The 17,529-nt window shown below is 43.6% G+C and overlaps 2 protein-coding genes across 14 annotated transcripts in view; one reads left to right on the top strand and one right to left on the bottom strand.

Annotated features, from left to right (window-relative positions):
• LOC147011163 (ubiquitin carboxyl-terminal hydrolase 36-like) overlaps positions 1 to 5,130 on the bottom strand; it is a 23,600-nt gene extending 18,470 nt beyond the window's left edge. The window contains exons 1-3 of one of the 13 annotated variants that reach the window (XM_085860467.1): positions 1,124 to 5,130; positions 972 to 1,017; positions 608 to 805 (exon numbers count right to left, since the gene is read on the bottom strand). In XM_085860467.1, the coding sequence (XP_085716593.1) occupies positions 608 to 680 (73 nt within the window). In that variant the 5' untranslated portion in view covers positions 681 to 805; positions 972 to 1,017; positions 1,124 to 5,130. Of the gene's footprint in view, positions 1 to 607 lie in introns of all 13 variants that reach the window. The other 12 variants (XM_085860468.1, XM_085860469.1, XM_085860473.1 and 9 more) reach the window with 12 other exon arrangements.
• A 972-nt stretch (positions 5,131 to 6,102) lies between these two features.
• LOC147011162 (uncharacterized) lies at positions 6,103 to 16,102 on the top strand. Its single transcript, XM_085858728.1, has 3 exons — positions 6,103 to 6,277; positions 13,881 to 13,990; positions 15,446 to 16,102. Exons 1-3 carry the CDS (start codon positions 6,118 to 6,120, stop codon positions 15,536 to 15,538), a joined length of 363 nt encoding a protein of 120 aa, XP_085714854.1. The 5' UTR covers positions 6,103 to 6,117; the 3' UTR covers positions 15,539 to 16,102.
• The last annotated feature ends 1,427 nt before the right edge of the window (positions 16,103 to 17,529 follow it).

Raw genomic sequence — 17,529 nt, 5'->3', positions numbered from 1 at the left:
CCATTGAACACCTCTGGGCCATATTGGATCGAGTTGTGCGGAAAAAAATTCCAGGAAACCAACATCACGGGCAGAATTGTTCAACCTTTTGTGTGAAGCCTGGACAGAAATCCCACAAGAGAACATTTCAGAACTCGTTAGTTCTCTGTCTGAAAGAGTAAAAGCGTTGAAATCTGCAAAGAGCAAGTCTACAAAATACTCGTGTACGTATTAAAATGGATCAAATGTTCTTCAAGTGTTCAATAAATATATTCTTTAAAAATCATGGTGTCTATTTACTTCTGTCATGTCTCTGAACACATATACACATATTATACATATTTAAAAAATACACAAATATTATACACACATGGAGGTGGATACTTTAAGATTTGGTCTGTCTCTCTTCCATCTCCTGAAACCCACCCATGTGTGGAGGTAACAGTCAACAACAACAACTTTCACACACACACACACACACACACACACACACACACACACACACACACACACACACACACACACACACACACACACACACACACACACACACACTAATTCCCACTTTGTACTTTTATGCTGGCATTATATGAGAATTAGAAAGATATAGGGATCGAAGGGTTTTTACCCAAAGGGGTGTTTTCTCGTCCATTTCCTTGTCTCAAAGGCACACAACTCATGATGAAATCATTATGCGTCATCAGCTCAAAGCGAGGTCAGCAAAGTTAAAAAGTTTTAAATTTTGCCTGAACGGTCCATGTCACTTCGTCCCCCGACGACTTCAATATGAAACAGGTGAAGCACCTGCTTCGTCACTCTCGCTCACCTGAACAAAAGAAACAAAATCAATGTGACATTTGGGTGGATGGGGTGTATATCCTTGGCATTTCTACTTCAAAGACCATCATAGCAATACTACTGCTTATGCAATTTGAACCCTGAGGGCCGAGAGGAGATGAATGTTTGTGTTGAGAGATCTGTTTGTGATGCACCACTTCATTTGTATATCTTGCACAACTCTGTACCAGGCGTACATTCCTGCAGATGACAAAAGAGGAAGTAATAAATGCATGTCATAGATTATATATAATGTCACGAGGATATGACCTCGCTTTGAAATCAAGGAATGCAATGTAGGACCTACTGCACATTCGGTGTTGGATCCCACCAAACAACGGTGCACCGGATTCGAGACATCCATTCATGTTGCAGTGCGTGCCATGGGACGACCCCCATATGCATACTCATCATGGATCTCTTCTACCCCAAAAAGACCCCATTCTGAAAAAAACTCCCCATTTTCCACGTTATTGTGATTTCCCTCCCTAACCTCATTTCGTTTGTTAGTTGTCAGTTGGTTTATTCCTTCTCTGTTTTATCCCCCTTCATTTCCTCCACCACCGAAGGTAGACGGAGGTTATGATTTCACCTCTGTCTGTCTGTCTGTCTGTCTGTCTGAACAAGTTATTACAAAAATTTGTGGACGAGTTATGACAAAACTAGCTGGATAATTTGGGTCGGTGACAAGAACAAGCCGATTCGATTTTGGTTCACATCCAAATCCAGATCCGGCCTATCAGTTGGATACAAACCATAAACTGTTCGTACCTGGCGGAGGTGTGCGCTCCACCGAACACCGTTCTAGTCTTCTTGCTGGTGCTTCAATCGGCTTGTGTGCAGCAATTCTTCACCTCCATGTGTCCTTCTCCCCCCTCCACTTGATCTCACTCTCACTTCCACTCGTACTGTTGTTTCTCCTTTTTCATTTTAGTCCCTTCCATTCTTCCATTTTGGTCCCCTCCATGCCACGGCACCCCTGCGAGTATAACCACCATTTTTAAACTTGTTCCCTCCAGCAGTTCAGGAATATATCAGTGATGTTGGACCCTCTGAGCGGGAAGTCTTGTATATGTGTGAGATTGACCGGTACAAGACACAGGACCACGCCGAGTCTGTCGGACTGGTCGGGTGCCCGCCTTGATGGGGTGAGGGGCAGAGCTTAGCGGGCTGTTCGAAGGTCGATGCTATGTCAGGAATCGAACCGGTTGCATTGAAATATTTCTATTGCGTTTCGAGAATGGAAATTAACATACAAAAGGGTCCACAGTCTCCACGGGACGAAACTGGTGTCAGAAGTGGTCAAAATCAGGCCATTTTGCCCATCATTGGCGTGCTGCACTCTCGAGTTGATTAATGCTACAGCTCTAAACATCAATCTTCTTAATCTTTTACTAAAGTCTAAATAACTCGATCTTCATCAGGTGACCCAACATGTATGTGACTGACACACACACACACACACACACACACACACACACACACACACACACACACACACACACACACACACACACACACACACACACACACACAATGTAGAACATCTTGAACGCCACTGCAAGGTGTTATTCGTTAAGCAGGTGAAGATTTGTGTCTGAGAACAGACAGATTCGTGAATGTTATGCACACACAACACACCCATGCCCATCACTCCTCTAAAACTGTGGTTCGTGCGGTTTTTACTGAACATTTGGCCAACCATGATATAGTGCTGAGAACTGTCAGAGGAAAATATTCAAATAGCGACAGTGAGGATGTAAACATCTACTCTCACAATAATCTGTAATTTTGCAAGACTACAGAACCAATTCCTTTGTTGTGAGTCATATTTTCGAAAAAACAGAAAACGTTATCATTTTCAAATGTGAAGGACATTTGCATAGTGCATAGGGCGGTGAGATGGCCTTGAGATGCACACTCTCACCTCGAGGCTGTCTTGCCTGGGTTCTAATCCATTCTCCTCTGCGGTTGAAAACTTTTAAATCTGATAAATCATTTTGTTTGTGTGGTTTTTTTTGTTGTTGCTCGCTCACAGCCGAAACCACCACCGGGAGAAGTTCACCCAGCCAGGCAGTACCGGGAACCCCCTGGCTCCTTGGACGTCTCCGGGTAGTCCCTGCTGGTACACACAGGGTGTCCAAAAATGAATGTATCACAAACAACGTTGGATAGTTTGATTATTATTAGAGATATTGCCGTAAATTTGATATGAGTGCATGCATTAGACTTGTGAGATCTAGATTGTTTCTGTTTCAGGAGAAACCCCATTTTCTGATGAAAATGACGAGCCCTTCAGAGAAAGCAAACATTGTGAGATTTGTACATAAATGTGCTTCAACCATTCAAACCCAAAGGCGTTTTCAGGGCCCTGTCACACCTTGAGGTTTTAGCCAGGAATGGCAACGTATAAAAATGCACGTAAAACGTTGGCGTACGCTGAAGTTTTGAGTTTTTTTTTTTAAGTTTTGGTCGTATTCATAACGTGTTGGTCGTATGCATAACGTATTAGTAACGGGCACAGAACGTTTCGTTGTGTTAAAGATAACTTATACCAACGAATGCTTAGCCTGTTGTCGGCGTTCACAACCTATGCCCAACGATAGTTTAACTTAGTCATAGCGCGCTGCACGTATCGCCGACGAACTTGTGGCGTAGCCTGTTAAAAACCTGCCGCACGACGATTTAAATCATAACCTCCTGAAAATTGGAAGTGTCAACATTGCAGTCACACCTTGACGATTTAGCCAGCGTATGCCGACCTATGAAAAATGTGTCTAAAACGCTGGGACACGTTGAATACGGTATGGGTAAGTTGTGTATACGTTAGGAGCACGCTGAAAAACAATGAAGTACGCTGGCATATTACGTGGTACGTCTAGTACGTCGTGAAATTTCAAGTATGCTGAAAATTTTACGACGTACTCGACGTATGGCTCACAAGTTCCGCATACGCTGGCATAAGTTCTCGACACGCTCCGCGATCGTTTACACACGTCGGACACACGTTACTTGTAAGTTACTCATAAGTCGAAACACGTCGAGGTAATGTTTAGCATACCCGAAACTTAATTTTTAACCTACGAGTAACGTGCTTTGAACCTATTAGTGGTGTGCTTTGAACCTATGTGTAGCGTATCTCAAATGCACATTGTCGTATGCAGACAAATTAGATTGGCATCTTCCGGATGACCACAGAACTTACTGAACGTGTTTCTAACTTACAGCTACCGTATAATGGCGTATTGGCAGCGTTTAGGGGAATTGGTATATACAAATGGGCTTCACAGGAGGAACCCGTCAGTGTTCCAGACTCCATGTTGAGTAGATGTCAATGTCAGTAGCAGTAGCAGTAGTAGAAGTAGTAGTTCGAGAGAATTTAGTGATGTCGATGTTATTAGTAGTAGTAGTAGTAGTAGTAGTTCGAGAGAATTTAGTGATGTCGATGTTAGTAGTAGTAGTAGTAGTAGCAGTAGTAGTAGTTCGAGAGAATTTAGTGATGTCGATGTTAGTAGTTGTCGTAGTTCGAGAGAATTTAGTGATGTCGATGTTGGTAGTAGTCGTAGTAGCAGTAGTAGTAGTGGTAGTAGTAGTAGTAGTAGTACTTTCAAGTAACGTGTTGCAAAGTGTGAACAATGTTCGTGTAGCGTGCTTACAAAACGTTACTCATAGGTTAGAAATAAGTTTCGGGTACGCTAAACATTACCTCGACGTGTTTCGACTTATGAGTAACTTACAAGTAACGCGTTTCGACGTGTGTCAATGATCGCATAACGTGCCTACAACTTATGGCCAGTGTAGCGGAACGTGCGAGTCATACGCCGGCATACGTCGTAAAATTTCAAGCATGAAAAAATTGGAGGAAAACCCAAAAGTACAACGTTTAAAGCCAGCGTACTACGACATATGGCAGTTTTTCAGTGTGCTCTTAACGTAGACAAAACGTACCCATAACGTATTCGACGTGTACCAGCGTTTTAGACAAATTTTTCATAAATCGTCAAGGTGTGACAGGGCCGTCAGCATGAAATGAAAAAACAGCGCCTGAAAGACATTCCGTATGAAGATGTGCAGATCAGTTTGAGGGTACAGGATGTGTCCTGGAGGGGAAATCTGCCAGAAGGCCAACAAAGTCATGTTGTTGTGGAAGTATTCAGCAAAAGAACCCTAAAAAGTTGAGAGAGAGATAGAGATAGAAAGGATGACTTGAGTTAAACATTCCGAAAAGCTCTCTCTGTTCATGGCATCCTTCATCAACAATTGAGGTTTCAATGTTATAAAATACAAACAGTTCATAAACTTTTGGAACAAGATTATGAAACAAGAGTAAATGTTTATGAAGAATTAATTGATCAGATAGAATCGGATGAACTTGTTTTATTTATTTTATTTTATAAATCAAACCTCATTTTTAATGATGAGTTAAATCAAGTATCAATTTTTTTTTTTTTTACTAAACAAGAGGGAGAATTCCTTTGTTATACATGTTGTCCCTTACCGATCGTGTGATATCTTCGGAGTCCAAAAAGGGCATAAATCTATGAAAAATTTATGAAACGTCATAAAACTCGAACTTGATCTGTAACTTATCAATAATAAAACCATATACCAAGTTTCAGTTGATTATGTTAAAGGATGTGGGGGGAAAAAAGGTCTGAACAACCACAGGTGGGACGGATGGACGGACAGACGGAGAGCAAACCTATCGTCATTCATTGAAACTACTGGGGCACTAATATACAAACTACAAGTCTATTATATATAGACATATAAAATTTATATCAGTATCTCAAATAATAATAATCAAACTATTTGACGCTCTTTTTGCTACATCCATTTTCGGATACCATGTATATATAATATATATATATATATATATATATATATATATATATATATATATATATATATATATATATATATATATATATATATAATATATATATATTTTTTTTTTTTTTTAACGTTGTAGTATTTTTGGTTTGTGTTGACTAGTTTGAGTATTTCGTTGCGAGAACATTTCAACACTTTTTGAAAGTAATTTTACAGGAACTTCACACGAAGTTATATGTTGATAACAAATGTTGAGGGCAACCTCAATGAGGAGCAAACACTGTAAATGTGTAACCACTAAGAACTCACCCCCTCCCCCAAATCCGACCCTGCTTGTCCCCACCTCCCCTTTTGTTCATCAAGTAAATCCCTGGTTTTACCCCTGCAGCAGATTTTGCAAATGTTGCATTCTGTTCTCTTTTCTTGCATCACCGTCATGTGTTCCCAGCATTGGGCCGGACAAACAAAATGACGTCACTCCCACCCGGGTTTAAAACCACACGCCCGGATCACGAAGAGCATTTCACTGCAAACTCTCCTCCACCGAGACCACTTGTGACCCAGCACCACCTGCGACCCAGCACCATGTTTTTCTGTGGTCCTGCCTCCAACAGCCTCTTCATCAGAAGTGAGACGTTTAACGAACGTTGCCGTTCGGTTGGAGTGGTTTTTTTTGAGTTGACAAGGTTAACGATGTAATTATTGAACGTGTTCAGTGGTGGCACCTTGTGTGGTTGTGCACGACAAGGTGATTGTGTGGTTGTTGTTTCCGCACAAGGACCCGCGCTAATACCCCTGTAGCTATTTACTCTTTTGTGATTATTCACGTTCAAACTCGAGGAAGCGAAATTGTTGTTGTGTTGCAAGTTGTTGTTGGTGTGCACGACTGATGTTAAAATGGAAACTCACAAACTTTGGACACACCAAACATGCTGAAAACTTTAAAAGTCTAATTTGTGCTAGATGGATGGTTATCAAGGCTGCAACCAAGCAGCTTTTACACCACCAACCATCCAGCACTTACAAGATCAAGTATGTTGGAGCACATGAACAGTGCTGCCCCATTGTCTCAGGTTGCTCACCTGCATTTGATTTTTCATTACCTCCACCACCGAAGGTGAAGGGGGTTATGTTTTCACCCCTTTCTGTCTGTCTGTCTGTCTGTCTGTCTGTTTGTGAGCAGGATATCTCAAAAAGTTGTGCATGCATCCGGATGAAATTTTGTGGGCAGGTTCGGTGTGTGACAAGGACGAACTGATTCGATTTTGGTGAAGATCCGAATCCGGATCTGAATACGAGAATTATTTAATTTTAAAGTGATTCTTCACCATTGAGAGATGGGGCCAAAAACGATATAGTACTGGATAGAATGATATCTCAAAAATGTAATGGGCACGATATGTTCTCGTGGATCAGGCATGACGTGGTGGTGGTGGTGTGCGCTCCACCGAGTGCCCTTCTAGTTATTTATATTTTAATTTCCACATGTTTTCTGATGGTTCTGGGATTTTTTTCCTGGTGTGTTGGCTTCGTTGTCCATCGACACACAAAATTTCAGCTTTCTGCGTCACCCGGAAGGTGCCGATCTTTAATATCAGTCAGTGAGTACATCGAAAGAGCTTCATATATTATATATGGCATATCAATGGGGTGTGTGATTTCACCATTGCTGTTTGTTATGGCTGTGGGACAAAAGGAGTACCAACTGGTGTAGTTCAAGGTGGGGGAAAAAACCCACAACCACCAATAAGGGCCTTAATGGACATCACCATTCTGTCTCCTGAGTTGGAAGCAGCTAAAATGTTGTTGAAGCAACTAGAAGAGCTCATTAAATGGAGCCGGATGGAATTTAAGCCAAAGAAGAGCAGGAGTCTTTCTTTGAAGAAAAGTCAAATGAAAGAGCTTCATTTTGTGGTGGCTGGGGATATAATGCCTACATATGAGATTGCTTTAACAAGAGTGGAGAGGATGGAGAAGACGGTCAATTCATACATTAAAAAATGGTTGGGTTTGCCAAAAATGTTAGATAGTTTGGTGTTATACAGGAGAAGTTCAAAGATAAAGCTGCCATTTAAGTCACTAGCTGAAGAATACAAGATTGGGAAAGCCAGATTCCAAATGATGCTTCGAGATTCAAAAGACCCAGTGATCAGTGAACTGGGGCCAAAGATAAGAACGGGAAGTAAGTGAGATGTTCATAGGATGGTTGAAGATGCGGAGAGTAGGTTGCAAATGAAGGAAATCATCGGAGCGGTGCAGAAAGATAGGAAAGGATTTGGTTGGAAAGATCAGAAACGGTGGCCGCGGGTGAGTGCAGGTGGGAGACGAGAGTTGGTGATCGAAGAGATTAAATGTATGGAAGAGGAGAGAAGAACGGTTCAAGCTGGAAATCAAGCTCAGCAAGGAGCATGGACAGCATGGGAGATGGTTGTGCAGAAGAAGGTTAGCTGGGCATCGCTGTGGAAGATGGAGCCACAGCGACTAATCTTTGCACTTAAATCAATGTGTAACCAGATGCCAACTGCGGTGGAAATTGGCTGAGTCAGTAGAATGTGCCAAGTGTGGTCGAAGAGAGACAAAGTTGTGTAGGTATGAAGTGGTAAGATAAGTGTGTGATTACCGTGGGTGGAAGTGTGATGTGCTACCAGTGGAAGTGGGTTGTCATGGTTTTGTGGCAACGTTCATGTTGAAGCACCTCAAGATGATTGGAGCGTTATCGAAGCAAGTCAAGAATACCGTGACACAATTACAGGAAACAGCAGAAACAGTCTCATTGTGGATCTGGAGGTAGAGGCGAGTGCAGAGCGATTCCATTCATATGTAAAGGCAGGTCTGGTGTGTTTATATATTTGGTGGTGAGCATGTAGACCGATTCCGTTTGGTGGTGCGTGTGCTACTGGGGCCACCCGTGAGGAGCTGTACTGGAGTAGACCCTGAAACAGTGATGATCCATGGATTACAGCTGAGGAAAGCGACATCGAGCAGTGTCCTGACACTGCATGTTCTGTTTTCTTTATAAATATATATATATATATATTTATATATATATATATATATATATATATATATATATATATATATATATACATATATACATATATAATCAGGATAGCTAAGAGGTGTGCCCACTCTCCTAAAAGCTATCTCGGCTGGGTTTGAATGTCAACCCAGCTCTAAACTGTCATACTGGCATTTTGTAGGTCGAGCGAGGCATCAATGTGTTCGCCGTCCCTCGGATGGATGTTAAACTGGGTGTCCTGTCTGCCGGCATTAGTTGGCGGACATGAACAATGCCACTGTGTCTTTCATAAAGATGCCTCGGATCAGGGGACAGTCAACCCTCTTCTACCCCAATCATCTTTCTCTCCCTCCCACCCTCACTTCATGTCCTATATTTCTTCCATGGGAGTCGGTATCTTTAAGTTCCATTTTAAATTAGCGAGATGGTATTTGTGACTTGTTAAGCGGGTTTGACAGGTTCCTCTTCATTCTTTGTGATTCCTGCTTATTGTGTTCCCTCCCCCATCTTTATGAAACCATCGATATGGTCCACGGAGGGAGGTATTAGGTGTTTAGTCTTGGTGTCCTGCTTTTTTGGAAAAAAAAAAAAGAAGGTTTGTTTTCATTATGAGGCAGAATTTCAAATGCTACCAATTGGCTAATATTACGAGTTGTCCATACCGTGAACCATGAGCAATCTTCGGTCACAACCCTCTAATTTTTGATCTGTTTGTGTGGATTTTTTGGTTGAACGACACACTCCAACGTCGTAAATTAGTCTCGGGGAATATAAGCATCCCAACATTTTGAATGCAAATCCTTATCCTAAACTAGAAGGGTACTCGGTAGAGCACATACCTCCGCCACGTAATGCCTGATCCACGAGAACAAATCGGGTCCATTACATGTTTGAAATATCATGCTATACAGTACTATATCGTTTTTGGCCCCATCTCTCAATGGTGAAGAATCACTTTTAAAATTAAATAATTATCGTATCCAGATCCGGATTCGGATCTTCACCAAAATCGAATCAATTCGTCCTTGTCACACACCCAACGTGTCCACCAGGTTTCGTCCGAATCCATCCACAACTTTTTGAGATATCCTTTATGCAGGTCAGGCCAGATTAGGTTAGTACAGGTTTACATGGTACCTGACTTGCTACAGGTACCATGTAAACCTGTACTAACCTGTTCGATGGTCGGGTTGTCGGCGACTAAACCGTCTCCCCCACCAGGTTTTCTGGTGAGGAGGGTGTTTGGATATGGACACCCAGCAGGATTAAAAACAAAACCTGTCAAAGGGCGGAGGAGCTCCTTGTGAGCCAACGGCCATCCATATCTAGTGCCCAACTGTGTCTGCAGACGTCCTCCTGCAGTTGGGTTACTTTTTTATTAGGAGGGTGGTGGCAGGATTTGCACTCCGGCCACCGTAAAACGCTTCATTCCGCAAAACACAAACGCAAAGAAATCTGAAAACCCACTCCGTGGGAGTACCTCCTGTGCAGTTTCCCTTCGCAGGGCAGCTCACCGGATGACGGGATTGGGGCAAAGCCTTCGGGGCCCCCAATCTTTGATGATAGGAGGGAAACCACGGGTAACATTCCTGGGTCAGATTGCGGGAGAGTGTGTCGGGGTGTGGCTGAGGTGTCGTTCAGCAGACGGCGGTCTCCTTGGGTTAACCTGAGGCGGTTCCTTCGGGTGGGTGCCTGGAATGTCCTATCCCGAAGAGAGGATGATCACCTGTTTCTGTTATCATCTGAGCTCAAGCGTTTGCACATCGGTTTTGCAGCTCTCTCTGAGGTTCCGAGACCGGATTGCGGTGAGATCATGGTGGGTGGTTACACCTACTATTGGTCTGGTCACTCTGATGGTTACCATTCCCAAGGAGTTGCTGTTGCTGTGTACAATAAGCTGACCCCAATGATAATTGAGGTAACACCGGTCAACGAGCGTATTATGAGACGAAGGATTCGTCACTCCTTAGGTGTCATTTCCCTGGTCTCTGTTTATGCTCCGACTGAGGCGAGTGATCTCACCGTGAAGGATGCATTCTACGCCACACTCGAGTCTGTGGTCGATCAGTGCCCCAGACGAGATACACTTCTAGTCTTGGGGGATTTCAATGCATCGACTGGAACTGATAGGGACGGGTATGAGGTGTGTGTTGGTCCCCATGGGCCAGGAACTGTAAACCAGAATAGCACTAAGTTCCTTGACTTTGCAAGAAGTCATGGACTTAGGGTGGCCGGTTCATGGTTTCAGCGCCGACAAGCTCATCGCTGGACTTGGTATTCCAACGCTGGCGGTGTGGCAAAGGAGATTGACCATGTCCTCAATGATGGTCGCAGGAGGATGATCCACAACTGCAGGGTCTACCGGAGTGCTCAGTTCCTCAATACTGACCACCGGCTTGTTGTAGCAACTCTGAAGTTGCACCTTAAATCCTGGAGAATGGTACTATCCCAGCCTAGGCTGGATGTTGGCAAGCTCAAGGATGAGAAGGTAGCTGAGGAGTTTGTGAACAGGCTGAGTGGAGATTTGAGGAGTCTGGGTGCTTTTGGAGGTCCTGAAGAGTTGTGGAGTGCCTTCAAGATCACCGTCCTTGATGTTGCCGGTGGATGTCTTGGAACTCACTTTAGGGCAAAGAAGAATTTTGTCTCAAGAGACACTGGATACGATTGACCAGAGTCACAGGGCGAGGGTGAATGGCAGAGCTGAGCTGTTCAGGGAGATGAGACGTAAAACTGGACGTGTGCTAGGGCTGGACAAGGAGGCCTATGTGCGAGGAATCTGTGAGGGGGTAGAACATCACCTGTGGTCAAGGGATTCTCATCCCGCTTACAGGGGAATTTGCGCATTGCATTCATCCAAGCCCATCCCTCGGTGTACTGCAGTGAGAGCAGATGGTGGTAGGCTCTTGACAGAGGAGTCTGAAGTGAAGGCCCGCTGGGCTGGTTACTTTGAGCAGTTGTACCAGGCTGATCCGCCAGCTGTCGAGTTTCACGTCAGGGGTGTTACAATCCCTGTTGCTGACCCTCCAATCAACTGTGGTCCACCTTCGCTTGTGGAAACACAGGTTGTGGTGAATCGGTTGAAATGGGGTAAAGCTCCAGGGATCTGTGGCATCCATGCTGAACTTCTCAAGGCTGGTGGAAATGCTGCACTCATGTCATTGCATGCAGTTTTGTGCTCTGTTTGGAACACAGGCATCATCCCAACTGATTGGAAGAGGGGCCTTGTTGTCCCTCTCTGGAAAGGGAAGTGATGCCAAGAATGCAACAACTACCGAGGGGTGACGCTGCTCTCAGTGCCGGGCAAGGTCTTTGCTCGGATAATTCTAGATAGGGTTCGCCACCATCTGCTTGAGCACCAGCATCCAGAGCAGTCAGGCTTTACACCAAAGAGGTCAACGATTGACCGTATCCTTGCACTTCGTGTCCTCACCGAATGCAGACGAGAGTTTCGGCAGGGGCTGCTTGTAGCCAATGTTGATCTCTGTAAAGCGTTCGATTCGGTGAATCGTGATGCCCTCTGGAGGATTCTTGGTCTTCGTGGGGTGCCACCAAAACTGATCGATCTGATGTCTGAACTATATTCTGGTACTGAGAGTTTGTGAGATGTGGTGGTACCATCTCCGACTTACTTCCAGTTGTTACTGAAGTTCGTCAGGGGTGTGTACTGGCCCCCACACTTTTCAGCACTTGTATGGACTGGATTCTCGGGAGGATGTCAGAGATCAAGCTGCAGTGCATCATTTGGGAATGTTAAGATCTCTGACCTTGATTTCGCAGATGATGCAGTCATCTTTGCGGAGACTTTAGATATCCTTTTGGGGGCCCTTGAGGTGCTGAACGAGGAGTCAGAGGCGCTGGGATTATGGGTTTCCAGGGTCAAAACTAAGATTCAGGCTTTCAATGACATCTTGGATGTTGGCGTCCAGAGTTGCGTCAGGAAGGGCATCCGGCGTAAAACCTATGCCAAATCAGTATGCGGATCATAAGGGATGATCCGCTGTGGCGACCCCTAACGGGAGCAGCCAAAAGAAGAAGAATAAGAACAACAACAACAACAACAACAATGACATCTTGGATGCCGCTGTCCTGTTTGTGGTGAGGATGTTGAGGTCATGGAGAGATTCACTTACCTTGGCAGTGATATTCATGTCTCTGCCTGCTGTGAGTAAGAGGTCAATCGACGTCTGGGTCAGGCCTGGGGAGTCATGTATTCACTGGATAATGGGGTGTGGCGCTGCCGGTACCTGTGCGGGAGGACGAAAGTCCGAGTCTTCAGGTCCTTGGTGCTTCCAGTCTTGCTCTATGGATGCGAGACTTGGACTCTGACCAAGGATCTTAGACGGAGACTTGATTCCTTTGGTACCAGGTCTGTTTGGAGAATCATTGGCTATCGCTGGTTGGACTTTGTGTCCAACGAGCGATTGCTGAGAGAGACTCAAATGAGATTTGTTACCTGCATAGTCCGTGAGCGTCAGCTGCGGCTGTATGGACATGTGGCTCGTTTTCCTGACGCTGATCCTGCTCATCAGATTCTCTCAGCGAGGGAGTCTCGTGAGTGGAGGAGACCAATGGGCCGACCACGTGCCTCGTGGTTGCAGCAGGTTGATTGGCATGTCAAGGAGATGGGAATGGGCCAGGCATCTGCCTGGGGGATGGCCAGACGGAGGCCCCTGGAGTACCGGCGGAAAATGGACGCAGCGACGCACTGCTCTGGCACATGCTCCCATACCTGACCTTTACGCAGACAGACAAACAAACAAACAAACAAACACAGAGGGGTGAAAACATAACCTCCTTCCACCTTCGGTGGTGGAGGTAATAACAAGTGATGGAGACAGCATTTATTACACCATGGTCACCATATTGACCAAATGTTCCTTTACGTCACTTTCAAATACACCGTATAATGTTTATTATCCAGAGGATTAAACCAAATTGGTAACATGTACTAATCTTTTAGATGCCCTTTGATATGTTCGCTTGGTGTTGGCCAATTTATTTTTCCATCTCAGCACATTGCCCTTGATTATGGGATCATAGATCCGAATTCCAAATGCGATGTTGATCTGTGCATTATCTGCTGATGTCCTTCTCAGCACGTAAAACGTACATAAATATCCACGTTCTGTGTAACACTTGTACAAGCTCTGCTCGGAGCCTGAAATACTCCATGAGTATTAAAGTCTTGTTTTTGTTCCTCCTTTTCTTCCAGCTGCCCTCTGGAAAAACAACGACGATGATTTGCCAAAATACCCTGATGTTCAGATGCAGAACCATGACCTCTGCCTGGAAGGTACACAAAAAAGCCAACAACTGACTCAGGTGAGCCAGTGTATAATAATATGGGACAATGTGTACAGATAAATATGCATGACCATAGATGGAACCGAGCTGTTTTCTCCATGAAAATCACAGCAAGTCACGGCTATGTCTCAGCAGCACAGCCAACAATGTACTCTTGAAATAGTGGTGACAAAAAAAAGAAATCCCAGTCGGGGATATGAGTGGCATTGCCAAGTTTGTAAACATTATAGGGCCTACAACACGCTGCATGAAAACTTCAATGTTTGTGCAGATTTTTTGAAACGATAGTACACATTAGCGGCTTGGGAACTATCCAAAACGATTTCCAGAACTTATGTTCTAACACCACAGAACCATTATAAAAAGCTTGTTAATCGGTGATGTCGTGGGTTTAGTATGACATCACGTTTATACAAATGAGTTTTTCCTTTTTCTTCAAAAAAAATGACGATGTGGGCCCACGAAGGACATCACACCATCTTTAGTTAGACAGTCAGTGGGAAATTTCACAATGCCCTGAATTAATAATAAATGCAATGCTAAAGTGAAATTTAAATCCGGGAAAAGTTCAAACAGCAACAAAACCACCAAAAATGTAGTGTTTGAAATGTCGACGACAAAAGAGGTGGATTGCTCAAAGGTTGATTTTGAAAACAGGTTATAGGAATTCACTTAAAATATTTTTTATTACATTGCAACTTTTGTTTAAAACAAAGTTTATATATATATATATATATATATATATATATATATATATATATATATATATATATATATATATATATATACATTTCCTGGCCTGGGGGTACACACACTCACCTCAAAGCTGTCCTGCCAGGGTTTGAATCCTACACCAACTGGAAATTATCAACCTGTTGTTTCACATGTGTGCGAGTTCATCAATGTGTGTGCCGTCCCTCGGAAGGATGTTAAATGGGAATGCTGTCTGTCGACATTAGTTGTGGTATGTAAAACATTAATGATCCTTCATTAAGAGTAGGCCAGGCTATTGCTGGCACGATGGCCAAATTCCTGCCTATACTACTCATGTAAAGGCAATGATAAACCACCCAGTATAGCCCTTGCAATGAAACATCACTTCTGGAAGCATGGCTGTGCCACTGATGGGTGCACAATGCCCCTGTTTCCAGTAAGCTGGTACCCATACAGGGTTTCACATTTCTGATTTCAAAATGAACCTTTTTGGTTCTGAAATTTTCTTGACCAATGAAACTTTGTTCCGACGTGGGCCATTTTTATCCAATCAGGGAATTAAAATAGACGTCTATTTAAAAAACCTACTCTCCTGTTTCCAAAAAAAAACTGCATTCCAAGTTTAACCTCAGCCAGCAGAGATTATTCTGAACTTGATTTGTTTACCCACAACACTTGAGAAGATTACTCTCCTAGTAGTCAAATGATTGGTGAGAAGGCATTCTAAAAAAAATCACAATGCTTTTTCTTTTGTTCTAGGGTGTGCAAAGATCACCACAAAGCAAAGAGGCTTACATGATGTCTCTTCAGAAGAAAGAAAGAATTGATGGATCATGGAACAAGTTGATATGACGCCGATCACTTGCAAAAAAAGTCACAAAGGCCGACCACAGAGTTCTGCTTTCTCTCATCAGACCGGGAATGCTTCAACACCTGGGCAGCGGGACTTCCTGGAATTGCACGAGACGTCCAACCTCAATAACTTATTGTAATATTTCTTGAAGTGAAATGCAGATAACGGTGTGGGTTTGGCTTACCTTCATACCTCAACATCATCTTCCTCAGCTGAGTCATCGCGACGGGTCGGTGTCCTGTTACATATTTGTACCAGCCTGAACTTGGTGCACGTGCCCAGCATAATTTAAATTGGCATTCAACAGATTAATTTAAATTCGGCAAATGCAACAGAATTAAAATTGAATTCGTTTCGCTTGTAGCGATGTTCGGTTCGAGATGCTATCGTACTCCCCGCCGGCTTTTCCTCTTCCAGATCAAAGGAAGGTGCTTCAAAGTCTTCTCAATTTCAAATCATTCGCTTGTTCGCAGGCTTTCTCCCTTTCAGGGAAATTACGCTTTTGGTAATATCAATTTCTTTTTACTTCTGTTTTTACTTTGAATAAAAGATTATTAAAGAAACTGTTGTGCACGACTCATGATTAACACAGAATAAAGACAACTTTTGCCCAAGGTGCCAACGTCCCGCTCTGCAGCTTTCACCCACTATCAGAGTGCACGTAAACACCAAAATAAGAAATTTTAAATATTATATTTGGAGAAAGGCTGGCAGGATAGGCTAGAGGTAGACACTCATATCTCTGCTCTATACAAAAAGTACCGTCACAATGTTAAAGCAGTTAATGGAGTGGATACAGCCTTGGTGGCTGGTGGTATGGGATTGGTAATTGGAGGCATTGGCATCCTCTCCACCATTATCGCAGCCCCAATAGTTCTTGGAATGGAAGTGGCCACCCTGGCATGCAGGCTACTTGGTGTGGCTGGCAAATATGTCAGGCGCTGCCTGGCCATCAAGGCTAAAAAGCATGACGAGATTCGTGTACGCGCAGAGGCATAAGCTCAACACGATCTCAGACCATGTGTCGACTGCACTGCTCGATTGCAAGATTTATAAGGAGGAATTCTGGCTGATCCTTGGCGAGATCGAAAAGTAAAAATCAGATGAAGGGCCAGATCCGTGCAGGGACACAAAAGACGCATAGTGCCTTGAAAATTGATGAGGTGACAAAAACGCACTCATTCAGCAGGGCTGAAATGAGGACAGCACTTCGGTTATGAAAAAAGTAACTGGCGCTGCTGGAACAGTTGTACAGTAATGTTATTTCTTGTGTGACATCGGCGGAACAGCTGCAGATGTGCTGTAGCATGTGTGCATATATGTATGGATTCTTGGAGATATGCCTTCCTGACTATCGTGTTTCTTCTGCAGTGTGCCTCGAGAGGGGGATTTTTTTGTGTGTGTTTTTTGTGGGGTCTACACAAGATCGTCGGCATAGTATTTTTTGCTCCTGTCATTGCGACATTCTTGTAGCTCGCATGGTCGAACAAAGCTGGGAAGACGTTCTCCACAGGTATGTCCCTTACTCGCTATGCTGGAGCCCACGCATCAATTTTGTCACCTTCACATCTTTAGGATGGTTGTCAGTCCATAGCTTATCTCTATTGGTTTCAACTCTGTTATCCACAGTGCCAATGCTCGACTCCCCCCATTTCAAGATGGCTTGCAGCTTGCTCATCTCCTGATCGAATTTCTTGTTACTTAGAAAAGGTTTCCTCACTTGGAAACATCTTTGGAACCAAGGGTATTGCAATTTGGATAAGCCATTTTGCTTGTGATTATATATATATATATATATATATATATATATATAATATATATATATATATATATATATATATATATATTGTTGTGGTTACCAAATTCGCAAACCACCATTCAGGTCCCTTAGGTGAGGTATCTCGGTAAGTGCATGTGTAGTTAGGCCCAAACCCGTTGTCTAGTGGGAATACATGTCATTTATGCGAGCTGCGACTCTTCAGGATAGCCG

The sequence above is a fragment of the Eptatretus burgeri genome, chromosome 16 (assembly GCF_056783735.1).
Source record: "Eptatretus burgeri isolate ZD-2024b chromosome 16, Ebu_testis_v1, whole genome shotgun sequence".
NCBI lineage: Eukaryota > Metazoa > Chordata > Myxini > Myxiniformes > Myxinidae > Eptatretus > Eptatretus burgeri.
This window is presented reverse-complemented; position numbering and strand designations above follow the sequence as displayed.

Bases quoted from the DNA above. Each gene is read 5' to 3' on its own strand.
- LOC147011162 (XM_085858728.1), top strand. From the start codon at position 6,118: ATGACGTCACTCCCACCCGGGTTTAAAACCACACGCCCGGATCACGAA. The intron at 6,278-13,880 runs GTGAGACGTTTA...CTTTTCTTCCAG, and splicing joins CAACAGCCTCTTCATCAGAA to CTGCCCTCTGGAAAAACAAC. The intron at 13,991-15,445 runs GTGAGCCAGTGT...CTTTTGTTCTAG, and splicing joins AAAGCCAACAACTGACTCAG to GGTGTGCAAAGATCACCACA.